This window comes from Cuculus canorus, chromosome 2 (genome assembly GCF_017976375.1).
Source record: "Cuculus canorus isolate bCucCan1 chromosome 2, bCucCan1.pri, whole genome shotgun sequence".
In the NCBI taxonomy this organism is placed as follows: domain Eukaryota; kingdom Metazoa; phylum Chordata; class Aves; order Cuculiformes; family Cuculidae; genus Cuculus; species Cuculus canorus.
This window is the reverse complement of record NC_071402.1, coordinates 101618733-101646619: the sequence shown is the minus strand read 5'-3', so window position 1 is coordinate 101646619 and position 27887 is coordinate 101618733. Positions and strand designations below refer to the sequence as shown.

At 41.6% G+C, this 27887-nt stretch overlaps 1 protein-coding gene across 1 annotated transcript; it reads left to right on the top strand.

The window, feature by feature from the left end:
• The first annotated feature begins 14778 nt into the window (after window positions 1–14778).
• Window positions 14779–22273, top strand: IGFBP1 (insulin like growth factor binding protein 1). Its single transcript, XM_054060720.1, has 4 exons — window positions 14779–15229; window positions 16747–16925; window positions 18547–18675; window positions 19793–22273. The coding sequence occupies exons 1-4, from the start codon at window positions 14812–14814 to the stop codon at window positions 19928–19930; spliced, it is 864 nt and encodes a 287-aa protein (XP_053916695.1). The 5' UTR covers window positions 14779–14811; the 3' UTR covers window positions 19931–22273.
• Window positions 22274–27887: the final 5614 nt, after the last annotated feature.

Below are 27887 nucleotides of genomic sequence, written 5' to 3'. Positions count from 1 at the left end.
TTACTTAGTTTTTAGGCAGCTTAATGTTTCTAGGTGACCTATGAGGTGTTAGCAGCAGGAACCCAGAATAGATTTACTGCATGTACACATGTATTTGTGCACTTGTGTAGCTCTAGCGCATGCACTTCCCTGACTATACAGGTTTTGCAGCCTGCCCCAGGCACTACCTAATTACCCTGAAGGGGGGAGGTCTTCTTCAAAAGAAGCTGTAAATTAAGGATAGAGGCAAGGGAAGCTTTTGCATTTCTTTCTTGCAGACTGAAACTTTTAATATCTCCTGTCCAAGATAGCAGAGAAGCAGAACCATGACTCAAGCCAACATTATGAGATGGGCTAACCAATAGCAGCTGTGCTATGTTCAACAATGCAAGAGTGGTGTTGTGGGTTTACAAATGCAATGATGATTTAAAAGGAATTGGGATGTGAAACTCCTCAGAGTTTCTCAGGAGAAAAAATCTTGTCCTTGGACCTGGCTTTCTGTGGTAGCCAAGCTGTATGGTGATGTTGCACCTCTAGTCACCAGCCAAAGCATGTTCACTTGGCTTGATATTTAGTTAAATGTTCTGGTATTTGTTTGTGTGTGTTACCCAGACTGCTTGTCTGGTCTCCATAGGTTCCTCTGGCAACCAAGGAACTCCTGGCTAATGTAGATTCCGAGCTGCTTTTGGGATAAAATAGGCATGGTTGCAGATGTGCTGCTATTCCCCTTGAGCTTGCAGGCATTTCATCAGCATCTGATTTGTGCCAGGGGCTGAACTAAGATCAGGCAAGTGCAAGGTTAGTGCAAAACCCTCCTCTGCCCTTGGGACAAGAACAGATTAGTCTGGCCACATGACTTAGTTCTGTCTGTTGTTTATTTGTACCTTCCCAGACAGCCAGTTCCACTTGTTCCTTCTTCAGGCTCCTCATCTTAGTCTCAGAAATTCTTGATAGCATTTCAGATTTTTCCTTTCTAGCCACTTTTGGCTCCTGCCCAAGCCTATCTAGCTTCTTAGTCTTCAAATGCTCCTGTCTAATGTCTTTGGGTTACTGCTCAGGGTTGCAGGAGAATCAGTTCTCAGCCCGCCTCAACTTCCTAGGTGCCCGTATGCAACCGATGTGAGGCACTGAAATCAGATGGGCATGCAGCTGATGCGGGTGTAGGTCCTTCAGGGATGGAGGGGTTATCTAGGCAGTCAACCCCCTGCATCAACACCACTCGTGTAATGACAAAAAGAAGGGTAGTTGTCATAGGTGACTCCCTTCAGAGGGGAACAGAGGGTCTGATGTGCTAACCAGACCCAAACCACAGGAAAGACTGTTGCCTGCCTGGAGCCAGGGTAAGAGATATAGCTAGAAGGCTCCCTAATTTGGTAATGCCCTCAGACTATTATTCACTAGTTGTTTTTCTTGTAGGCAGCAAAGAGATAGCAAGAAGCAATCCTAAAGCAATCAACTGGGAGCACCACATGACTGGTATGAACAGGTCCAAATGATTCCTAAACTCTCTGGACAATAACTTCATGGCATCTGTGCTGAGGGAACTGATCAGAAAAGCTATCTTTCTTGATTTACTGCTAGTTAACAGAGAGGTTCTTGTGGGTGAAGTGGTCGTTGGAGGCTGCCTTGGTCACAACAACCACAGAGCAGTCAAGTTTATCATCTATGGTAACAGGAGGAAAACTGACAGCAAGACTTCAACAGGCTGGATTGATGGCATGAGGCCAATGGGATGAGATTTAACAAAGCCAAGTGCAGAGTCCTGCACCTGGGACACAAAAACTCTGTGCAGTGCTACAGGCTTGGGGAAGAATGGCTTGAAAGCTGCCTGGCAGAGAAGGACCTGGGGGTATTGATTGACAGCCAACTAAATGTGAGTCAGTGGTGTGCTCAGGTGGATGAGAAGGCTGACAGCATCTTGCCTTGTATCAGAAATGGAGTGGCACACAGGACTAGCGAAGTGTTTCTGTCCCTGTACTCAGCCCTGGTGAGGCTGCACCTCGAATGCTGTGTTCAGTTTTGGGCCCCTTACTACAAGAAAGACATTGAGGTCCTGGAGGTGTCCAGAGAAGGGCAATGAAGCTGTTGAAGGGTCTGGAGAGCAAGTTTTATGAGGAATAGCTGAGGGAACTGCGGTTGCTTAGTCTGGAAAAGAGGAGGCTGAGGGGAGACCTTATTGCTCTCTACCTAAAAGGAGGTTGCAGGGAGGTGGGTGTTGGTCTCTTTTCCCAAATGATAGGTGATAGGACAAGAGGGAATGGCCTCAAGCTGTGTCAGTGGAAGTTTAGATTGGACATTTAGGAAAAAATTTCTACACAGAAATGGTTACCATGCACTGGAACAGACTGCCCGTGGAGATGGTTGAGTCACCATGCCTGAAGGTGTTTAAAAGGCTGGTAGATTAGGTGCTTGGGGATAGGATTTAGTAGTAGGCAGGTATGGTTGTAGTCTATGATCTTGAAGATCTTTTCCAACCTTATTATTCTGTGATCTCAGGCTATGAGGAAAGTAGAATTCAGGTTGCTTAGGGAACTGCTTAATAAGGTTCCCTGGGTTAAAAACTTTTGAAGGTGCTGGAGTCCACAGTGCTGGTCATGTTTTAAGCACCACCTCCTAAGAGCACAGGACCAAACAGTTCCGAAAATGCCAGAAGTCAAGCAAGACAAGACAGAAGGCCAGCCTGGCTGAGCCAGGGATCATTCTACTCAAACTGAGGCATAAAAGGATAGTGTATGGCCAGTTGGAAACAAGGACAGATGATGTGGGAGGACTACAGGACCCTGTTTGCCACTGTAGGGCAGAAATTCACGTGGGCAAAGCTCAGTTGTAGTTGAAAGCTGCAAGCACTGTGAAGGAATAACAAAAGGGCTTTTAAATGTATTAATAACAAAAGCCAGGCCAGAAATAACATTGCCCCATTACTTGATGAGCATGGACACCTCATAAAAAAGGATATAGACAAAACAGTATATTTAATGCTTTTTTTTGCCTCTATCTTCAACACTGATGATGGGCTTGGGACCCCCGGAGCCCTGGGCTACAGGATGAAGCTGTGTAAATGATAAACTCCCAATCAACCCTGAACTTCTGCAGGATTTGCTGCTCCAGTTGGATCCCTATAAGCTGATGGGCCAGAGGGTTTCATCCAAGGTACTTAAAGAGCTGGGTGATGTCATAGCAAGACCTCTCTCAATGATTTTTCAATGCTATTGCAAATCTGGAGAGATACCAGTTGACTGGAAGCTGGCAAATGTTTTGTCCCAGTCTTCAAGAAGGGCAGCAGGGATGACCCTGGTAACTACCCCAGCCTGTCAGTCTCACTTCAGTGCCTTGTAAGATTATGGAGGAGATTATTCTGGGAGCTTCTGAAAAACACCTGAATGACAACACACTCATTGGGCCCAGCCAGCTTGGGTTATAAAGGGCAGGTCTGCCTAACAAAATTAATTTCCTTCTATGACCAGGTTACCCACCTAGCTGACCAAGGAAAACCAGTTGATATAATATTTCCAGACTTCAGCAAGGCCTCTGACACTGTCTCTCACAGTAGCCTCCTAAACAAAATGTCCAGCACACAGCTGGAAAAACACATAATGCAGTGGTGTGAGCAAACTGGCTGATGGTCAGGCTCAAAGGGTCACAGTGAATGGGGTACGCTGGGATGGTGACCAATGACTAGTGAGGTTCTGCAGGGATTCATCTCAGGACCAGTCCTCTTTAATATCTTCATAAATTACCTGGATGCAGGACCCGAAGGTTCACTAACCAAGTTTACTGATGACAGTCTTGAGGGTAAAGAGGCCCTGCAGAGGGACCTAAACAAATTGGAGAGCTGGGAAATTACCTACCACATGAAGTTTAACAAGGGCAAGTGCCGGACTTTGCACGTGGGACAGAGCAACCCTGAATATGACTACAAACTGGGGAGAGAGAGAGCAGACCTGCAGAAAGGGATCTGGGGCTTCTGGTTGACAGCAAGCTGAACATGAGGCAACAGTGTGCATGACAGCCAAGAAGGTCAACTGTGTCATAGGATACATCCAGCACGGCACTGGTAGCTAGTCGCAGGGACATGATTGTTCCACTCTACCTCCACACTGTTGCAGCCCCCACCTAGAGTATTGGTGCAGTTTTGGGCACTGCAGTTATAGAAAGCATATGAAATTATTGGAGACTGTCCAGAGGAGAGCCATATAAATTTGGTGAAGTATCTAGAGGAGAAGTTGTACGGAAGAGGCTGAAGTCACTCGGTCTGTTCAGCCTGGAGAAGAGACTGAGCAGGCACCTCATAGCAGTTTACTGTTTCCTCACAAGGGAAGGAAGAGGAGCAGGTGTTGATCTCTTCTCTCTGGTGATCAATGATAGGATTGTGAGGGGTGCCAAGAAGATGCGCCGGGGGAGATTTGCGTTGGTTTCTTGGAAAAGATTCTTCAGTCAGAAGATGGTGGAGCACTGGAACAGGCTCCTCAGGGGAAGTAGTCATAGCACCAAGCCTGACAATATTGAAGAAGCATTTGCACAATGCACTCAGACACATAGTTAAAATTTGAGGGTTGTCCTATGCAGGTATAGGAGTTTGGATTTAATGATCCTTTTGAGTCCCTTCCAGCTCAGCTCATTCTGTGATTCAGTCTGGCCTCTAGGGCTTATAAGACACAGACGTTTCCTGCTTTCCAAACTTGCTCTTCACTGCTGGATTCCTTAGCCATCTGATACCTCCAATACCTGATGTCAGTCTTCTGACAAAACTCAGACTCAGCTGTCATGCCCTAAGTGCCTTTGTTTTACTTAGGTTGACAATGATGCTAGGCCGGGTGGAAAGATCATTAAAGGCCAATTGGACCAAGTTCCAGCCCTTAGCATGGCAGGATGTAGTTGCTGGGAAAGTCCCTACTCAGACCCTGCTTTGGCTGCATCAACTGTGAGAGTAAATATTGGGTAATATGGTTTCTTAACGACTAAGAAGTCTTTGGTTTTGTGCCAACTTCCACTCAAAATCTTCCAGGATTCAGAAACTCTGGGAAAGCTTTCCCAGAAATAAGGCTGCCACCCTGTCAAATCATGGAACTAGTTGAGGCCAATAAAATCCCAGAGGACTTTCTTCAGTGGAGGGAAACAAAATGCCCAGAATAGTAACACAGAACTGACTTTGACTGGCTTTTTGCAAGTCTTGAAAACTACGGGCTTACAGGATTTTGCGAAACCACTTTCTATTTCTTCTCTTCAGAGTGTTTCAAAACACATCCTGAAGACTGCATAGCATTATCTTACAGTATTTTAGGTCCCTCAGCACATTACAGAAGTCATGATGATGCTCTGATAAGCTTTTCATGAGAAACTATTAACAGAATGAATTATGCTTTGGAGATTTCTGAAATGTGTCTGATACTCTACATCAACAGTATTATTACAGTTTAGAATAACAAGGGACTTCAACCAGACCATATAGTAGTAAACTACACAATATCTCGAGGAATTAGTTCTCAAAGAAAGGCTTGCCCTTTATTTTTTAAGAGCTAGGATGTTAGGGAATATAAAGCTACATATATAAAACTACACATACGAAACCTTATTACTCCTATTGTACTTCACATCTAAGTAATCCATTGGGCAAAATGAAAAATAAAACAAAACCACAGTGTAGTATTTACAGGGTTTTCACTTTCATTTTATTTCTCCAGTAGGCTCTAAGTTTTAGTTTCTGCTCTGGTACAAACATATACTTTGAAAAAGAATAGGCTTTGAGAGGGGCACTAGCAGTATGCTGTTTAATGTTCATCCTCTAGTGGCAACAAGGGTGAATTACTGTTTGGTTAGCAACTCTATTCATGTGCAAAGTTCCTTTACCAATATTTATATTGCAATATCACCAGAATGTAAAAAAAAACCCCACAAACTTAAAGGAAGCCATAAAGTCCAATACCTCCGAAAAATAAACCTCTATAACTATTAAGGACTTCAAGTATGGATTGCAGGTGATGAGGCTTGAAAGATAGGGATACAGACACTAGATCTTATGAGAAGAGATCTCCCAGTCATCACATTAAAATAAAAGCTGTTTTTCTGCATGGAATGAACGTTGAATCAGAGTTGCAAAAGATTCTTAGCATTTGGCCTTCCTCTGTCTTTCAAATGCAACACATGAACGTGTTTGTTAGTTCAGAACAAGCCCTCCCACTGAGGGTACTCTTTTATCGTAGTATTTTTCCTTTAGGAGCTAAGCTATGACCTGACCTAGGGAAACTGTTTTCAGTACACTTGTCTCTGAAACGGATATTACACAATCTACCTGATGATGGTGACTAAGCATGATGTTGGATGGAGAAGAACACAAAACACCATCAAGAACAGAGCAAAGAGGACAGAAACGTCTTCACCCTGGATTATGAGCTCAGCCTTTGTTCCCACTGAAGCAATAGTAACAATCCTGTTGACAGAGCTGGGAGAGCTCTGCCCAGCTGCAGTGCTTCTGTAAGAGGCCAAATTGAAAAGAAAATGTTTTCGCACACATAGTTAACATATTTCAGATATTAAATAACAGAGAACTGGTAACTAAGTTACTGCTGTGCTGATCATAGCTGAACAATTTTAGCATGACTAGGAAAAGTGAAAAACTCTTAAATAAAAACATACTTTTTTTCCTCAAAATCTCAACATAGTACATTTCTGCATACAGGCAAAACCCGGAGTAAAGTCACACAGTGTCATTGACCTGTATTCTGGAGTGTTTTGTTCTATGAGACACACAAGCACAGAAGTGTCCCTTAGCTCATCTGTCATGCAGTCCACAATGCCTGTTAGAGCAGCTTACTTCTCAACACTTCTGACTACTAGAAAAAAATCAACAAACATACCAAAGTTTTGACCGAGCCTAGCAGCACCTAGAAAAGTTGGACCAGTTGATGCTACTGGGTACCATTATTAAGTGTTGTTAAAAACTAGATCTAGGCACAGATCCTAAGACCCCACCTAGGATGTAGACACCTGCACCCCAAAAACCTCAGATCAGCTACTCAGTCCTCTGCACTGCCATGTAGGTACCTAATACCCCTTTACAATGAAATGTTATTTGGATACTTCAGTCAGTCCCAGTGGGCATGCAAGCCCAGTAGGGCTTGACAGCAGCTCCTGGTTGCCAGCCTCCAGAGTCTGCCCTATGCATGTTATCTCACAGTAGTTCACATCAACCCCATCCCTCCACCCTGAAATGGGACGTGTGCACAGCAGATGCATAGCAGACATGAGAGGACATGAGTCAAACAGGAGGTATTTCTATCCATCTTTAAGTTTCAGCAGCAGTTTCAACAGGATAAAAACTCAGGGAAATAAGAAACTGCATTTTAAATCCCCTTCTCATCTGAGACAGGACCTTGAAATCAAGCATCCTAATTCACAAGGCCCTAATCACCCTCTCTAAACTAACTGGCAGAGTAAGGGGTTTTACGTGTTACCTGTCAAAGTTGTTCTAACTTGCATAAGTATTCATTAAAAAAGAAGATGGACCTGCATCATAGGTCAGTAACTCACTGTCTTGCATCTGTGGGTATTTTATTTCATTGGGGTTTAGTGGGGTTTTTTTTCTGTTTTAATTAATTTTTTGGAAAGAAGAATGGGAGAGGAAAATATCCTTCATTACTCCTAGGGAGCAAAAAAGAAAGAAATAATTTTTTGGGCTTCTTATTGTTGCTGCCATTTTGATCCCTCTTGTTGCCCCCACATTTCATCCTTCTGGCCTTTTCCAGCTCTGCATGTCATCTTCTAACTGGTTTATGCTTTCAGCTCTTCATCTCATCTCAGATTTACCCCCAGTAGTGACCCTCTTCTACTGGCAGATACCAAAAGCCCCCTAAAGCTTACATCTTGCATCTTCTCTTAAAAAGGAGGTGCCAACAACGCAAAAAGGAAAAGAAATTGCTCATACATCTAGGATAGGAAAACAAAGGTTCTCTTCCTAGAAATGGAATAATTTAATTTTCTAGTATGGAAAGGTAAAGTGAATTCAGATATAGGAATGAAAGTATGGACAACACTGCTGACAAAACTTACTGGGAGAGGAAGCGTATCCAAAAAGGCCTTGATAAGATGCCTAGGTAAATTAGGTTTCAAAGTACTCTCCCACCAGTCAAGTAAGCACCAGACAATTTATTTGACCATTCAGCATGCAATTAAGTCAAATTGGTGCTGCATGACAGTATTCATACAAAGTAGATGGGTGCTTTAACATTGGTTGCTGCTCTCTAAGAAAAATAACGCACAAAACCCAAAACCCGCACCAAACATAGCTCTACAAGAGCAACCAGCTTTGCCACCATGGGAGGGAGCCATTGCAATTAGACAGAAGGCTTACAACTGCAATGAAAACTTTAATTACAAGACATACACTGATGTGGATTTGTGTTTTAATTCTGACTGTGTCAAAGGGAAGAAAGAAGGAGTGGAACTAGGACTGTGGAGAAAGAAGGGCCGTTTGGCATCCCAAATGTCCCAGACTAACTGAGAGTGAGTCCACTGAAACTGCAGGACTGGAAATGTACTACAAAGTTTATGATGCAAGCTTACAAATCAATAGGTGTATCCTGACCTTGACTAGTATATTCAGTAGTAGGTGGGGGGTTTGCACAAACTGTGTGATGATAAAATTGATTAAAGAAAACAAAACACAGAGCAAAGCCTTTACACAAGACCAGAAAAAATGAACGCTGTGATGACTACATTTGAAGAAGAGATGAATAAGGCAAGCAAAGCGCAGTAACAGGCTCATGCAACTTTAAAAGATTCAGTAGGACATTCCAGTTTCTCGGGAATGCAAAAATCAGTGGAGTTAAAGGAAAACAAGACTTGACATTTAAAGGTGGTATTTTTTTATTTTTTGCATAGACTTAATAAGCCTGCAGAACATATTTTCACTAGACAGATATCTTTGAGACTGAGAAAATTATCAAATGGGGGAGGCAATAATATATATGAACATGTAGAATGTTACATGAAAAAAGGTGGTATTGACAGAGTTGTTTATTTTTGTCATGTTGACTGTGTCGTGGTCAACCAGTTGTAACAACAACAGCAACAAGAAAAATATAACTAAACTCTTTATTTTATAATAATATATACAAGCATTTCTACAACAGATCAATTAATCAGATTTCATGAGACAAAAGCTTTTGAGGCACCTACTTATGCTTCTCTGTCTGTCTTAGTTTTTACAACTGAGTCATCATCACCAAGCCATGGGTCACTAGAAGTTCTATTCTTCTTCACGTGGCTTTGCTACAGAAAGCAAAATCACACTGATATATTGAATGCAGTCAAATTCCTAATTGTAAAGAAAGGCACTCTGCTCTCATCCATAACAAAGTGCTTTGACAATCCTAATCTTGGCTTTTTGCTTTGCTTCATTATACATTAATTATATGATTTTTTTTTAATCCAGTAACTCTGTGATCTCTGTGTTTGATGGCAGAGATTATTTATACAGTAGGTCAGGCAAATATTCGTTGTGACATTCGATCTATGTCCAGTGTGATTTTGATATAATAACAGGCTGGATTAACCCCCTTCACATCTCCATTTGCAAAATGTGCTCTCCTTCAAGGAGCCTTAAAACTGCTGACAAGTAGAGTTAGCAGCTTCAGTTGTCTCTAAAATGCTTGCTGAGTTCTATTTGCCCAAGAGTAGGTGCTACACAGTGTGGCCTATAATTAATAACAATGATATTGCTGAAATCCAAAACACCTCAGGACAAAAGGTAGGAATAGATTTCTTGACAAAAGCAGCTAGGCAAACGGTTTTATTTTTGTAAGAACCAGTGCAGAAGTGAATAACCTAAATGTAGAAAGCAATTGGAAATGATCCAGATAAATGTGCCCTCTTCTTTAACAGCGTACCATTTTGCTGTCAGTAACAGCCCTCTTGCTCTCTTGGGTCAGAATTTCTGGCTCCTCTGCCTGCAGCCTAGTCCCCTGTTCCTGTAGCAGGCACTGTTCAAGCATGTTTGTAGCCCACTTCGGGCTTTCCACTTCGTAGGACAGGTAACCAGAGAAAATAAACCTCTTGACTTACTGTGGTCTGGGTCCTATGACTTATTCCTATTTTTATTAGCATTCTTTAAAAGGATTAAAAAGACGAAAGTACAGCATTTTAGGATCTTAGTACTAACAGCCAAAGAGGAAAAAGCCTCCATGAAGCCTTAGAAGAAAAAAGCAACAATCTGAAATATCCGAGGCTCCTTCATTTTTTGTGGTAGCAGTTAAGGTCCTTTAAAAATCCCAGCCTCTCTGCTGTTACATTTGATGAGGTATAAACCAATATAAATAAATTTTTGTTGGCTATTGTCCCATGGACACTTTTCCCTAAGTTGTGTAACCGCCTAGTTGGGGCTGGATCTCGCTTTTTCTCTCATCAGTACTGTCTACTTTTCTCCCTACTGCATGTGAAAAGGTTTGTTCCTGGAAAGCCATGTACCGGGGATTTTCATGTCCATCCTGATGTTTAATCCATGTGACAGACCTAGACATTAAAGTAAGCAGTAGCCTTCTGCTACTGTCTCAAATTGTCCTTCACAAGAGATGCCTCAATATTGTATTTCAAGCCGTATGATATTTAAATTGCCTTAGAGTAAAATCTCTGGGGAATTTACCTTTTCCTTTATCTGCGTAAGAGAGCAACCACTTAAGAAACTAAACCTAACCATGGTGAAGGCTGAAGACTCATATCACCGGTGTCTACAGCCCTCAGGGATGGCAGTAAAGGGCACATTACTTGGTTGGTAGCGCTTGTTTCTGCTACTTGGCCCAAAGAGACACAGTGACTAAAGAATATGAAGATATTTAAACAGATGATGCTAGTTTAAGTGCCTGGAGTCAGTGCTAGAGGGTTCATTTACATTTTTCAAAGCCACTGCTAAGCTATAGCTTACAGGTAGGCACTGAAAACCCTTCATTTTCATGGCTGATCCCCTTCCTAGGGTTAGTAATGTTGATTACAGGCAGAATGAGTGAAGGCGCTTTTATACATTAATTCTCCACACACTCGTGATCTGCAGCCTGCTTTCAGCTTTACTTCTTGTCCAAGTGGTTCTGTATTATTTCTCCAGATAGGCAAGCTCACGCTTGTGCCATCAATGCATGGAGCATCTGGCCTATGGTAGGACAACTAGAGGAGGACTTTAACCTGTCTTGCCAGAACAGCTCAATAGTTCTTAGAAAATAACTATGTGGCTGGTCTGTACACACACAAAATTGTGAGCAGGGTGTTTTACTCAGTGCCCAAACACTTGGTGTGTCACCAAGGAAATAAATGGCTTTTTCTTTCTTTTTTAACCTGATGGACACATGATTTGATGCAGAAAGTCTATAGGCTTCCCTAGCTAGACTTGTGATGAGACAGTCCCTCCCTTTTCTTCTCTTACTAGAGTTTCTGCAGTTTTAGTTTTAGGTATTTCCAAAATGTTTTCCGCCTTCTAGCAAAATTCATTACTGCGACAAAATAATATCAAAAGTAAGCCTGCAAAAGTAAAGAACGTATTAGTGAAACACAAATTTGGAACACCTCCTGTTCTGCATCCAGACCCTAATTCTGAAAGTTACACTTATGCAACCAGAATAGAAAAATAATACTAAATGGCATATATTGCATTGCCACAAAGTCACAACAATCAATCAATAAATGCTTGACTTAAATTATTCATCAATAACATCAGCACTGTCAGTTACTTGAGTAAAATATTTCTAATAAACCACAGAGCTAAAATGAAGCATTTTTGAGAGGCGATAAATGATAAAAAAGGAGATAAGGTTTTTGTATTTCTATCATAGCTGTTTCTCTTCATATTCTTGTCGCCAAACAGTCCCAGAAGAAAATAACCTGGCAAGTCACTGGAATTCTTGATGATTAGAAGACAAAGATCACTTGTACACAAACCTAAATAAAACTTTATATTCTATGAGTCAAACCATGTGGCTTTAAAGAAAAATACAAAAATTCCCAAACTTTATTTTACATTCAAAATGAGGTTGTTGACTAAGAATTATTGGGGAAAACAATGGGGAAAGTCTTATAGAAAAGTAACTCCTGCCTAGGATTCATGTGGTGTCTTTTGACAAGTGGTTCAAGTTACTGAGCAGCAGTTGGAACACCTGAAAATTTCCATCAAAAGTCTTCAATAAACACAGCTTTACATCATGGATGTTTTTAACCTTCTGATTCTTATCTTTTTGTGTTCTTTGAAGCAATGTCAGGGTCAGAGACTGAGACCGGTAGATGAGTTGTAGTATTACATCAAACAGAGCCTACATAGGCATATACAACATTTTCATTTCATTGATATCGCATGCCCTATCAAAAGCACTGCCTTGCTCATTGATGCTGCCCTAAGTTATCATAATTTGTTCTGAAGTATGTTCATTATATTTATGAAATATGAAATATAAATGAAATATGAAAGGACCATTTTTTATAGGTCTGCCTTTTGTGCTTACAAAGACTGCTTAAGCAGAATTTTAGTTTTCCTCAGTTTCGTTGTGAAAAAGACAGCAAGAGAGAAATTGCTGGGATATCATTTAGATTTGACCTGCAATCATAAATGAAACAAAACAAAAGCACTTGAAAAATGTTTTATAATCTTGGGGGGGGGGGGGAAGAGGGATGTTGGACAGTTGTTTACCTTTTGTTTATCTTACTGTGTAAAATGAAAAAAATCTGGATTCTAAAAGGATGCCAGTTGTTACAAATGGCCTCAGCAGTTCAGATACTGACAGCTGCCCCACAGCATGGAAAAATATGCCAAATACCTGAAAACATGATGGTGCTTTGGAAGAATGAGATTCTTATGAAACTAATGTAAGTTTTGTGACATAGGCCTGTACAACACAAAATTATTCTGTTCTTGCATTAAGTGTCTTTCTTTATCCAGTTACTTCAAAATGATGGTGATGAGTCAAAAAAAAAATTTTTTACAAACATTGCACATGTATTATTAAAAGCTATTTGCTCTCAGTTTGCATCCCTTTTTTTTTAAAAAATAGAAAACTTCAGGCAGGATGGTGGCAGTCACTGTGGAGTACAGGCATTTCAAGGGCAAGTAGCTTATGTTAAGCAGTCAGTAGTAGAATGATCCTCAATTCTGTTCATATAAAGCTACCTAACACAGCAGAGAGCCAGATAAGTGAATGAATTTTTGCATACACATATATAAATGCATATGACTTCTTCGTGTCTTTGTCATTTTACAGCTGTGTCAACTTTTCATTTGTAATTCTTTTTTCATGTTTCATCATGAAAGTGACTTAGTTTTCCATTGTTTTCTTTTTCTCTTTGAGGGAGGCAAGAAGACATGTTTCTGTGTATTTTCCACTTCTCTACAAATGGTTAGAGAATCGTGATTTTTCTAAGACAGATGAACAACAAAAAAAATAGAAATTAAGAGGAGAAAAGAGCATTAGAGCTTAAAAAAATATATTTGCGATGTAAAAATTATCCTAAGTTTCTACCCAAAATTTGCTCCTAGTCAGACATGTGAAGTCCACAGAATTCTTATAAAATCTGTAAAATTAGTATCGTTTAAAATGCTAGTGAGTTTTAAGGGCTCCGACCTTTTTTCGTATCTGGATAGAGATCCCTAAAACAACATGAATATAAAAGAATAAAAGCAGATGAAGCAGTTAAGTGAAAATGCCTAGAGTTTTAAAAATCTGTAATTAGTAAGAATACTTTTGTGAAGTGAGTTATGAATATAGGGGGTTAAAAATGGACTACATTATAAATAAAACTTTTGATACCAGAAAAAGAAAAAATGAATAATAGAACATTAAACAATGCTCTGCAGTTTTGTTTCACCTTCTTTCACATAAGTGATGTATATACAAAAGAGAACTAAACGCAAAAAAAAAATCCCAACCAAAAAAATCACGCTACAAAAATCATTAGATCGTTTGACAGTGGAATTTTCTATTTCAAGCGCAGTACATACTGCAAATACTGGCATAAAATAATCCGTTCAGCACAGCGGAGTCTGAATACTTTTGCTTTTATTGTAGTAACAACCGTCGCATGCAAAGAAGAAAAAGAAAGATTTTTTTCTTTCCCCCCCAGGTGATACTTGAGGAGATGGAGAGGGTAACAGGACAAAAAAACCAGATATCTCATTTGTTTCTGGACTGTTTGACAAACACCATTTTCCCCTAAGTTCACGTTTTGAGGACCGACTGTCCTCTCACCCCTGCACGAGCAGCAACACTGAGCCCAGGCTCAGGAGGTTCCTCCAGATTCAGATGTGCAGCCACTCCCAGAGGTTAATTCGAGGCCTCCTACGTGCGTATGTGCAGCAGTTACAGGATCCTGATGGCTTTATTACTCTTGGGGCCTCCTCTGTGGTATGTCAGTGTCCTCCTAACCTGCAGCCACATGATGAGAATTAAACAAGGGTTTGTTGCATTTGTTGCTGTGGAAATACGGAGTCGGTTGCTTCAGTTTCAATGGGATTTCCCTCCTCCCCTTCTTCTTAAAAAAACCCACAACAACAACAACCACTTTTTGCAAATGTCAAGAACAGGAGACAGGAAACGTTCGCGACAGGCGAACGCGGCGTCGATGGCTTCCGCGCATCTCTTCCCCTCACCCCCAGCACATTTTTCCCTGTTAATCGCGCTAGGGCAGAGAGGTGCGGGTGAGGGAATAAAAGCATTCCTGCGTGTCTGGAGGTAAAAAAATAGATAAAGGGGGAAAGTGAAAGGGGAAGGGAAGAGCGGTCGGGGACTTGACGCTTCTCCAGCCCTCCCGTTCAGATAACAGTTAACTCGGGGTTAACGATTAATCGCCGGGCCAAACACTGTATAAATGGCCCGGGCGAGGTGCTCGCACGTGGACTGCCTCCCGCTACGCAGCCCCGCGCTCCCTGCCGCCAGCGACATGTGCATCCTGCGGTCGCTGCTGCTGCGGTCGCTGCTGCTGCCCGCGCTGCTGGCCGCCCCGCAGCCGCTGCGCTGCGCGCCCTGCGCCCCGGAGCAGCTCGCCCGCTGCCCGCCCCTGGCGCCCGGCTGCGCGGAGCCGGCGCGGCCGCCGGGCTGCGGCTGCTGCCCCGCCTGCGCGCTGAGGCACGGGGAGCCCTGCGGCGTCTACACGGCGCGCTGCCGCCAAGGGCTCCGCTGCCTCGTCCCCGTCGAGGAGCCGCGGCCCCTCGCCGCCCTCCTCCAGGGGCGCGGGACGTGCCTGCCTGCCGGCTGGGTCACGGGGATGCGCGCAGCCGAGCCGCCAGGTACCACGCGGGCGCGTCCCCCGGGAGAGCCGGGGCTGGGCGGGCGCCGAGTCGGGAGCCTGGGAGAAGGAGCAGAGTTGGGCGGGCGTTTGAAAACTGGGGAAGGAGGACTGCGTTCTCCGGGAAAACGTGCTCTGACCTGCGCGAGGGAAGGCGCATCCTTTTGCGGACCAAAGGGATGCTCGCAGCGGGCAGCAAGCGGGAAAACGCTGGAGGGTAGTAACGGGATGCGCGGAGTAACTGGAGATTTCTGGGAGACTAGAGACAGGTTTTCTTAGTAGCAAACTAACTAGAGTAGGACAAATGTTTTCTAGGCTTTGTTTATGTCTGCTGCCAAAAATCATGAGCAAAAAAAAAAAAAAAGACCTGAAGGGGCTTTATGCCTGGTTTCATTTCAAGGCTAAAACATATCTGAAGTAGTGCAGTGATAGCCAAACTATTTTTGAGCAAAAGGACATAGCAGGCATCTTATGCTATACGATGATCAGGAACTTCTTCAGTGTTATTTCATTATTTTACAATTTCTTATTATTTTCACGATCATTACTTCGATGTTCATGCAATGGTGATTAAGATAAGTCAGGAGGATTAAAAAAATAATTGTTGACTCAAAGTAACAATGGCCATTGGTGGCAGTAATTGGTGGAGTTTCTCTTGTACTTTGAGGCAGGGACGGGAGATAAAGGTGACTAAACTGAGTGTTAAAGCCTCTTGAAGTTAAAATGGTCTACTATTTTATTTGATTCCTTCCTTCCTTCCTTCCTTCCTTCCTTCCTTCCTTCCTTCCTTCCGTCCTTCCGTCCTTCCTTCCTTCCTTCTCATTCCACCTCCACTTTTTTCTTAAACATTGTCAAAGAGGAAAACGGTTGGTTTTTAGTCTACAGCCTTGATCCAGCAAGTTATTTAGTCACATGTCAAACTTGTGTGCTATGATAAGTCCCTATAATTGCAAAGTTGCTTCCAGTGGGAGAGTTTACACGCACTGAGTTAGGCACTGGTGTGTGGGCCCTGATCTGGCTATTTGATCCACTGCTAGCTCCTCTCAATTGCTACGGCAAGCCACAGCACAAAGTACAGGATGCCATGGGATTAGGTCTGGACCAGTTCCTCTCCTGAATAAAAACTTAGACACGTCATGCTGACAAAAATCTAAATTCATTAGAAGTTTAACTCTAGTATTTCCTCATTTAGTAAGGCCTTTACAACCCACTGTGGTTAAGAAAGTTTTTTCATCTCTGACAGACTGGCTGCAGCTTCATCTTTGGCATTCGAGGGATTTTGAAGGATAAAAAACTCAAACCAACTTGTTAGAGAAGAGCTGATGAGTCCCTATATGAGTTTTTGACAAAAGTTTAATTTGCTATACTGCTTATGTAATTTATTACTCCTCAAGAGCCATTGTAATCGATCTGCCATATATACTACTTTTTTGTGGTTTTGATTCTTCTTTTTCTTTACCTTTTTAACTTGGAGAAATAAATGCTGAAGATCTTCACATTAATGTCATTCCTTTCCAGACTCTATTGAATCAGAGGATATGCCTTTGGAAAGCACTGAAATGACACAGGATCAGCTGCTGAACTATCAGCTGATGTTTCCTATAAGCCAGGAAAAATCCGTCCCCTGGAATGCCATCACTGCATATGAAAACATGAAAGCAAAGAGAATATCTGAACTCACGAAATGGAAAGAGCAGGTGGGTTATCTTTGCAAGTCCTTCAAAGACCATTTCAGTAGATGCTGTTGATTCAGAATACAAAATGAAGATGTGCATGAACTTCTAGAAGCAGTGGATGTCAGTATTTTGGGTAGCCAGCAAACAGACTTTTGGAATGCTTTCATCAGATACTTGAGGAACAGGCAAAATGTTGGGAGTGATTAAAACAGGTGCGAAATAAGATATGTCTTATACAGACTCCATGCACAGGCTGAATCTTTCTCTGCGTTTACTATCAGATTATAACATCAGCCTCTAATTTCCAGGAGCCCATACTAAAATCTTGGCTGCTTTTGTGTTTTAGTTAAAAAAATAAATGGCATTTGTCACTGGTCCAATGTCAGTGAAATAAAAGGGAATCCTTTCATACAGTTATAGACGAAACACCAATGCAAACTGAAACGCATTTCTTTCTGATGAGAAGGAAATGCTGTTAAGTATATGCACGTAAAAAGACAGAAAGCTCAACAATTAAAGTAACTTTTACGTTTGACACTGCAAAATCGCAGTGAGTAAGGGGGCTGTGGGGCTTTTGCAAGCAGCTCCGTGTTCCAGTTGAGGGCACCAGAGAACCACAGTTAGACCAGTTGCGAGCAAAGCGGGGTTGAATTCGATCATGCAAAGACCCAGTTTCATAGCTGTCATAGACAAAATGAGAAAAAAAAACTTACTAACGATTACCCCAGCCTAGGAAGCGTCATTCCACATCTGGAACAGGACTTGATCACTGATTTACTTTGAACTATTATCCCTTAGTGCTATTAGCTCCAGTTCTGATTTCTAGGCTTCTGCCTTTCTCACACAGAGCCACAGATAAGCCCGTTGACTGGAGTAGGACTGTTTATATGAGAGGCTGACACCTCTTGCAAAAGTCTTGCAAAGAAGTCTTGCAAAAGAAGAGGGTATAATTATTTTCACACTAAAGTAAAAACATTTATTCAGTCACTTCTACGATTTCTCTCATTTAAACATACTAGGTACAATTCATGTGCTGCAATTGTGACTTTGAAAAAAGGAGCAAGCAAATTGTGGAAACAGTGAATATTGCACAGTTTGTCTCCAGTTTCAGCCGCTTTGGGTCTGAGTCTTGGAGACACAAGTGCTCAGAGTGCTTTCTATACAGCTCTGCCCTGTACAAAAGGTAACAAACACTCAGATGTTTGTTCTTGCACCATCTATATATGTCTTGCACCTATTCTCCATACATCAACAGAGCACAGGTCCATGGCAACGGAGAAAACGTGGCTAGTCTCACGTACACCAGCCTCCCAATGTGCACCTCCCCATAATAGGAGAGATTGTACCCTCTGAGCAGTAATGTATTTACTTAGTACAGGTTAAATTTCCTTGTGTGGCAATTTAAGAACTTAAATCCTTGTGTTTCTGAGAACAGAAAATACCTCAAAGAATAAAAGACCTAAATGTGATACCAGAGTTTTCTGGCTGTGCTCCTACTGAAACAAGTAAAAACTACACACAAAGCAGCCTGGATTTTATGACTAATAAGTATTTTCAGCTTTTTGCTTATACTGATCACTTTTTGTTCAGCTGTTTTCTTTGTGATTTTGGTATTGACAACTTCTGCATTGCATTTCTGTAGGGACCATGTCAGAAAGAGCTCTACAGGGCCCTGTATAAATTGGCAAAGGCACAGCAGAGAACAGGAGGGGAGATTTTCAAATTCTACTTGCCCAACTGCAACAAGAATGGATTTTACCACAGCAAACAGGTACGTGCCTTTTTCCCCTGTCTGGTCACAGCAGTGCTGTGACTAGCCTGACACAGCCAACCCTTTCACAGCCCTCTGCTTCCAAACTCACTAGTTTGCAGCTGCTGGAAAAGCAGACTGTGAAAATAGGGATACTTAGTAGTGGGAGCAGATGGTTTATCCTTCTTTCCTTAAAAGTGAGCCGCATGCTGTGGGCTGACAGCAGTAGAGGCAGGAGTCTTTTTCATTCACAGAACAGATGCATGGAAGGCCTTTTGCAGAATCTTTTAACCCTATCTGCTCACAGGCCATATCAAGATTCATGTACCTGATTTGTTAGCATATTCACAGTTAATTCCCAGTATTAATTCATAATATCCACCATACTGCCTGCAAAGCCCATTGAATATCTAATAACCACTATGGAGAAAGGAGGCTCTAATATCCCAGGGAGTGAAAAAACTCTCTGGTAAAATTACCCTTCTGAAAGCAGAACAAAACCACTGATTTGTGCTGCCTATGTATTATGTTATATGCTCATTTCCATTATAGCCTCAACAAAAAGCCATTGCAAGTTACAGTGAGAGTAATCTACAAACCTAACTAAAGCTCCAGACCTCAAGCCACACCCTTGTAACCTCAGGTCATGCACACAAATTTAGTAGGTCTGCACAAATCTGTGTCACCAAGACTCCTTGGTTTTGGGCATGGCATTGCTGTGTGACTCACAAACATTGTGACCTGGGATCTAATCAGGCACAAACAGAAATCTGTTTAACCCCATCCCCAAGAAAAAAACCCACCCTATTTGCCTTGCATGAAAAGCCAAACAATTCAGTCATTGTTCTCACCCTACCAGCTCGTATACTCTGCTTCCTTCAGTTTCTCACACTGGAAGATATTGCTGTTTATCAAGGAGTGGGCAAACTGTTTTAAATCTGAAGTTGCTGTTGTGGTAGCTGAGCTTAGGTCATGGCTGTCTACTGGTCAGAGGCTCTGTCTGAGCAGGGACCACCACATTCAAAACAAGTCTGTGCATAGCAGATCCCCACCTTCTGATCCTAGTTCTGTCCAACACCTTTACTTGCAGTATCTTCTTCTTACTGCTACTTATCGTGTGTTTTGTTTTGCACTCTAGTGTGAAACTTCACTGGATGGAGAGTCTGCTGAGTGCTGGTGTGTCTATCCAAAAAATGGAAGAAGAATCCCTGGATCTCCAAATATTAAAGGAGACCCTGAATGCCAACAGTATCTCAACTCACAAGAATCAAACTAAACACATGCATTCATACCAAGATTTCTGTGGAGCCTGATCTAGTCAGAAGCCAATTCAGTAAGGTGGTTTTGTACACTTGATTTTCAGCATATGAGTAACCCCACTGAGGAGGTTTTTTACTGCACTGGGATTACTCAGATGCTTGAGTGACAGATATGAGCAACTCAAAGATCAAATTTCTACAATCTTGTATATTTTGTTTGTATACTATTATAGATGTCCTCATATGTAAAGCTATTGAATTATTTATTTCACAGTACGTGTATTTTTATCTGTGTATTGCTACTAATTTATATCCTCAAATATTTCATAACTTTATATGTAAATATATAATATTATTCCTCTTAAATGTATGCATTTTATGTTGAAGGAATGTTGCTACTTAAAACTTCAAATGGCATAACTTGAGAAAAATGGCTTGTAAAAGTGCATTTTTGTACTACGTATTTATAGATGTAAAAATGAATTTAAAAAAATACCTTTCAGTAGAGAACATGCTTAGAAACTTATTTAGAACTTGTTTCATTTATATATCATATTACTTTTGCACCTCTTCTTCAATGTAAAGCTGATTCTTAGAAAGGAAAGTCTAAACCTTGATTATATAATGAAGCTGATGATGAGACAGTATTTATTTCTATTTTCCAAACATATGCACTGGATAAATGGCAGAATACAATAGTATACTCTGTGCCACCTTTGACAGGTATAAGTTGTTTATTTGTTGACATTGTCATGTTATTTAAGATGAGCTATTAAATGTCTTCTATACTGTCCCAGTTTCTTGCTTTCTCTGTGTTCCCATTCAGCAGTCTGACCTTGCTAGGACAGCACGGCAGTGGGGGGTAGTGTAGGGGAAAACACACCTCTTGTGAGTCTGCATCCTGAATTCCTACCTCCATTTTCCTGCAGTGAGTTTTCTTTTTTAGCTCTTCTCTCCCCATTCACCTTCTCCCATCCCCTTCAATCCCAGCTGTGCTTTGCAAGCCTTTGCCTTGCACAAAGCAGCAGCCTCCAAGGGAAGTTATTACAAGGTTTTCTGGTAGAAAATCTGGATGCCTTTCTCTGCTCAAAAGCCCAAGGCCAGCTGTATTAGTGTGTTTAAAAGATAACGTCAAGGCTAGAAGGAGCCATTTCCTGCACAGAGAGTCAGAGAATATAAAAGGGAGGCTGGGGAAAAGCACAGCCTTACTCTTTTTTGCTGAATGCAGATCAGAGAGTCCCCCTTGGCTTGGGATGTGGTTTCCCTCCCTTCCCCCACATTTTCCTTCCACTTAGTGGTTGCAGAGAAAAAGACAGAAAGCGACTGCTCTGCTGGCTTCAAGCTGGTTTTGCCCATGGAAAACTGGTGCGGGAGTCAGCAAGTCCCAGAGGTGGAAACAGGCTGCACCAACCCTGCCTGAGAAAACAGCCTGAGCGGAGAGTAATAACGTTTTCTAAGAGCCTGGCACGAGGGAAACTCAGCATAAAATCCTCCTTCTGTTAGTTGGCACAAGGTTTGGGTTTTAAAGGGGAGCAGGAAGCAGCTTGTAGAAATTGCAAAGCTGAAGTGTGGAGATTGCTGCTCTCTGCATCATGGACCCATAGCATTGCTGAATGTGTTGGCTGTATTTGCATGTTAATATCAGCTGATCCAATTGGAATCTAATAAACTGCTCCAGACACAAAAGTATGGATATACTGCTGAGCTTCTTTCTAAAGTGGTTTTAGATCTTCACAAGGAAAGCATTGCAAAAGCAGTTGATGGCATTGATATAATGAATAATTCATGTTTAACGTCCCTGTAATGAGCTACAGTGAGGTCTGGCTAAAACTGTGTTCCATGACGCATTCACTGTGTCAAAATGCTTGGCAATCATTCCATCAAAATAATGAAGAAACAGCAAATTTGTGCAGAATCTTAAAATCCTTATGTGGAGTCTACACTGCACCAAACAAATGTCATGTGGCTTTGCCAAGGGAAAATTGTGAAGAAAGAAGGGGAAATCATACATTGATAGTTACAGCATACACTTAAGAGTACTCTGACTGCTCTGACCCCATCAAACTTGTGTAAAAGCTGATCTCTAAAGATTGGTTCTTTTTGTTGAGGTATATAAAGGAAATGTTCATCATGTTAATCATTACAAACAGCACAGTCTATGTGCAGTATAGCAATCCACTGGAAAGATACTTCTTTGCAGGGTGGCGGGTTCCCATCATATTTGCAAGAAATCAGATTTTTTAACAGGGACATTAAATGCCATGTTCCGCGAGCAGAAGTTGCTTCGTACAGCATTCAGGTATGAAAGGCCAATTTCTTAGAGGAGTTTAGCTTCTTGCCTCCCACTGAAAGCAACAGAGGATGGGTCCTTTCTTATCTGCAATCTGGTCTCATGTGACGTCTTGCCAGGACTCACCAGGACAGATTTCTGCTGAGCTGCCCTGTGGTGGGCAGTCTGGCTTGAGCCAAACTCTTCCAGATACTGGGATCAGGACTAAGGCAAGGAGGCAAAGAAGGCAAATTTTATGTCCCCTATCACAGTGCTGCCAGGAGCTTGAACTATGTTTAACCTATAGATGCCACATGCATTGTGATTTGTCCTGATTTTTAAGATCAGCCTCAGTAGTAAGCTGAAAAACCAAAAGTCTATAGTTTTCTTTTGGTTATTTTTTTTTTCTATCTGTGGGACTTGAAGAGGGGTGGGGATATGGAGTTGGGAGAGGTGTTGCATGTGTCAGCTAGCAATCCTGGCTTCAGCACCTGTCTGTTGCAGTGGTCCTACTTGTGCTGGAGAGCCAAGACTGATGGGAATGAGTGGGGAAACAGGGAAGTGTCACAGGATGCTCTTAGTAGCTAAGGTCACCTGGAATGCAGTTGGATGCATGAAGGGGTTGCATTGTTCCTTGTTATTTCGGCTCCCTCCCTTCACACCGTCTTGCACTCCTCCTACTCCACCTAAAAAAAAAATTAACTGTTAGGAAGGTCTTAGCTAAGCATCTGTAATGTTTGGTTCATGTTACCTGAGAACCCTACCTACCCAGTTTGTGCTTCTTCCTGACAAAACCCTGACAGGTTTACTGCAGTGGGGTTTGTTCCAGCCATGCTTCCTCCTGCCCCTGGCCTACTGCCAGCTGCAAAATCCTCATAGCACAGAAATGAGGTCACTGCCCTCTGCACTTTATTTTCTACCCTCCTTTTCCCCTAAAGCCGTTCAAGACCACTTAGTCACCTGGTCTTGGGCTCTGCTCATACTGAGTCAATTCTGCTTATAACTTTGGGGTATGGCAGAGACACATTTGGAGGCAAAGAGAGAGAAAGAAAATGGGGATGGAGAGCAGCCAACACTAATATTGAAAGCTCATCAGCATCTCTGTCACTTCTTTACCTTAAGAACACATGCTCTGCAAAAGCGAAACTTAGGCAAAAAACAGGTTTCTACAGATTTAGCCCAAAACATGATCAGATATTAATCATGTCAAGATTTAGCCTTTTTCTTTCCAAAACCAATATATTCCTTTCACTTTGCACTTGTGATTAGAGTCCTAAACATCACAAAATAAAAAAGCAAATAGAAAATGTGTCACGTGTAGCTTTCTATCCTCAAGGGAAAGTGGCATGGAAAAGAATTGGACATGGCAGAGGCTTGTCACAAGATCTACTGCACTCCTGGAAAGTGCTCGGTTCCTATAGCATCAGTCACTAAGAGGGAGGCCCAACAAAATACTAAAACAGAGTAAGTTTTTAGCTACAAAGTCAGAACCCAAGATGTTTCTACTTTACCAGCACTCAAGCAACAACTGATGTTGCAGAATTATAGATGTCATTTTTCTACCCACATTGCTGCCTTGTTATTGCAGAACAAGACCGATGTCTAATCCCTGCCCAACCCATAATAATAATAATAATAAAAATAATCTGTAAAACAAAAAGTTCGAGTGACTCATTCTGAACTGGACTATCAAGCCCATGCTGCATTTCAAATTGACAAGTCCTATCTCTATCTTCAGACAACACCTTCAAAGTGCTTCTACTTTTCCTTGGCTATCGCTTCACTGATAAAACACTAGCCTAAACAGCCTCCCCAGGCCACACTAAAGACAGGTCCCAGGCTTTCTATTTGCTGACACATTTAGTATTTATGGAGCGATTATTTTATGTACTTGTTGTAAATGGCATGGAGAATCAGGCAGGGATTCAGACCACGTGGGAAAGTGGAGTATGAGCATTTTAACAAATGTCTAATTGTGTTTAGCACATTTGTCTTTTAAGACTTGAGTAGATTGTATATAGTGAATAAGAGTAGGAGAACTGGGTAAATGGAGAGCTTGTCTTACTGACATGTCACCCTATATTACCTAGTCATATTTAGGTAAAGTCAAGAGGAGACAAAGAAAGAGAGGATCTGCTGGGAGCTCAGCCAGTTAAGTTCTGTATTACCAGAAAGTACCAAACCCATCAGGAGTGGGGCAGGAGCCAATATATCAGTGCTTGCACTCTGAGTAATGAAAACAGCCCTGACAATAGCTCTGTCAATAAACTAGGGCTTAATTTTATTTTCCTTCCTTTCCTCCTTTCTTGACCTGCCTTTTCCCTGAGGGTGCAAAGTTCACCTGCCAGTAAGCTGCTGCTATGCTACTGGGAGGGCAACATCCTGCAGGAGAAATGTGGGATCAAGGGTGCTCTAATCTAAACTTAGCCCATTCCATATCTTGTCTGTTTCATTTCGCAAAAGTTTCTGCTCCCCTTTTCAGACTCTGTGTTGGATTATCACCTGGGAGTGGCAGTATAGGCATCAGACAAAGGCAAACAGGGGAAGGCAGGGCTGCACACATACTTGTCTCTGATGCTTCCTTGCATTGGCCAGCAGGTATAGTGCCTGGCCAGCAGGCACTACTATTCCAGCAGAGCCTCCTGCTGCAGTTTTACTGTGCAGAACACTGCACAGTCTTCCTCCTGCTCTGTCAAATTCAAGCTCCTCCTATTAAGCTAACAAAGATCAGTACATTTGTGCCTGTGCTGAGGGTTTTAGTCGCATAATTGTGCCAGGAGTGATGTGTTATTTTTTTTTCTCCTTCTCCCTGATGGTGCTTTGTAGTTCAATGGGCTGACGTGTAGATGCTGAGATTCCTTGGAAAATCATCTTAATGTGGGATTTCTCTGGAGACCTAGAGCAAACGCTGGCTATACCATCATCTTCTTTCATAGTTTCTTTTTGCCTGTGGCTTCTATTTATTGCTGCATCAGCAGCTAAGCCCTCATCAGTCAGTCCCAGCAAAGGAACAGGAAAAGAAGAGCAGCAATGTGTCACTGGTAGCAGGGTAATAGCAGCTATGGAACTGTATGTCAGGATCTGAGGGATGAAGGTTGCCTGTGGCACCCAAATGATAAAGCAATAATCAACTTTTCAAGCTCCATTAGGTTTTTTGTACTGGGCACAAGTTATGTGACATGTAGCAAATACAGGAAAGAAGTCTTCACCTTGAATATTCTCTGTGTGGCATAAGCAGGCAAAAATAGCCTCTGCTCTACAGTTGCAGGGAGCAAGACGACTGAACACTCAGCCTGGCTTTCATGAGTAAGTCCCTTTACTACCCCACTTTTGGAAGATATTACCATACATGGCTGTGGGAAGCAGTCCTTCTCAATGACATTTTTTTCAGCTTCACAGATTTTTCTGCAGGAAATCTCAGCTGCTCTCTGCAGCAGTAACTTTCTTTCCATCCTCATGGGTGGAGAGAGTGGTGGGGGGAAATAAGCCATGACAGAGAAAGGCTCTTAAGGAATTTTGATAGGTCAGCAGAAGTGGAAAGCCAGGATACATACTGCAGCAGGACATGCATTCTGCAAGGATAAACTGAGATTTGCAGCATTACCCTCTGCTTCTGCTAATATCTGGTCTCCATTTTTTTTCCAGATGGAACTTTCAGCCTTGAAGTAATTTGCATTTTTAATATACATATGTACAGGGCAAAACCAAAAGCAAAGGTTTTTACAATGGAATTTTGCCTAAGGCTGATGTATAAGCTTCTACAGCTTCAAAATGTGAACTGGAAGAAGTAATACGTAAAATGCAGAGTTTTAAAAACAAAACTTCTTTGGGTGAACAACAAACTTGCACTAATTGCCATTTTACCAGGAAATTTCCCTTTTACCAAAAAAAGATGTAACATTTTCTCAATCAATGCATCATATAATGTAGGCAATCTCATGCACTGGAACTCTGGACACCAAGGTACCATACCCTGACAGGTTCATAGAATCACTGGATAGCTGAGGTTGGAAGGAATCTCTGGAGGTCATCTGGTCCAGCCCTCTGCTCAAGCAGGATTACCTAGAGCCAGTTGCCCAGGACCACATCTATCCAGCTTTTGAATATCTTGCGGAGTGGAGACTCCAAAATCAAATGAATGTTAAATATTTTCCAGTTGGAACAAGATACCCAGGTCCACTGGAGACACCAAAACACTTCTCTTCTAATGGCCTTGAAATAAATTTTGCACACTTGTAGATCAAGTCATTACTGATACTGGCTGCTAAAAACTTGCTCTTGGAATACTCTAGTACCCTTTATGGATCTTATTTTTGGTTCTCTAAGAAAGAAAGAAGCAGTAGGGGAAGAAAAAGAGGTCCTTTATAAGGCAGGAAGCAAGTATATTCTGATATAAATTAATAGATCTTAAGAGTTCCTAAAGGGGTAGGAGAATCCCTTACAAAACACCTACCCATGTAAATATTTAATTTTGAATATTAGTATGCTTTAGCATCTAGGAAAATTGCTCAGGACTTTTCATACATTAAATATAATTTCTATTGCTAATATTTTAAAATCTCTGTGGAGCCAACCTTGCTTACAGAGTTTTAGAGAGTGACTAGAGATACCAAAAAAATGATTTCCCAAAAGGTTTGTAAAACCATTACTTAAATTTAGGGCTCAGTTCAATAACGAATTATGCTGTGTTAAGGTTTCTATGGAATTTAGTCATAAAAAGTTCAGACTGTACTAAAAGCTAATTAATTCTGTGGGTTTGGTATTCATTGAAACCTTTTCCCCTGTTCACAAATAGCTAACATTATGCCCTCAAGGGCATGCATGCCAAAAAATTGGAAAAGGGTATTCTGAGCTCAAAAGACTATAGCACAGTAGGTCTATTAAAAAAGGGAACTTTCTCAAATAGTTCAAAAGATAATAGAGTTGCCTAAATGCAGCTTTTACTTGCATTCTGGCCAATTATACGGATTTATGCAACTGTTTATTACATTGGTTAAAATAAATACTTACTACATCAATCTGGGTTATATATGGTACCTGTGTAGCATCTAGACATAAAATACGGCCAAAAAGAAATCAGCAACTTCTCAGTACATACATTAAACTTTTGTAGTGCCTTCCCACGCAAATATTTGATGTGTAAACAGTTATGACTATTTTTCTGAGACTTCATAATGTCCATCCAGATCACCTGAGATTCTTGAAAGAGCTTGTTAAAAATAAGAAAGCAGCTGACAAATATCCACTCAAAAAAAACCCCAAAAAAAACAAAAACAAAAAAAAACCCCAAACCACCTGAGCTGAAGACAGTGAAGGCACCAAACCAGGAGGTAGTTCTCTAATGCATTGGTCCCATCTTTGCCACTAAAACCCAAGTCCTTCATTTGTTGCAGTGCTTAGCAAGAAACATTTCTAACCTGTGCGTGGAGATCTTCATCTGAACTGATACTGACCCATGCATTTGCTTCATGCTGCCCACACTCTGCTGCTTGGATGTAGCCCACAAATATTTTTGTTTAAATTGCAGCCTAGTTTCCATAGCCATAAGAAAAATCTTTGACTGACAAGTGACTTGTCTATTGAATTGAACCCTTGTCTTCATAGAAAAAGGAATGCTAAGGGAAAAAAGAACAAAATGTCACCACTGATTCTCTTCATTTTTAAGAGCAAATTTTTTGGGGAGGGAAATAATATTATTTCATATT

What these genes read in the sequence shown, in the direction of transcription:
- IGFBP1 (XM_054060720.1), top strand. Translation starts at nt 14,812, where the DNA reads ATGGCCCGGGCGAGGTGCTCGCACGTGGACTGCCTCCCGCTACGCAGC. An exon ending in GCGCGCAGCCGAGCCGCCAG is followed by an intron (nt 15,230 to 16,746) that starts GTACCACGCGGG and finishes ATTCCTTTCCAG; the next exon opens with ACTCTATTGAATCAGAGGAT. An exon ending in TCACGAAATGGAAAGAGCAG is followed by an intron (nt 16,926 to 18,546) that starts GTGGGTTATCTT and finishes GCATTTCTGTAG; the next exon opens with GGACCATGTCAGAAAGAGCT.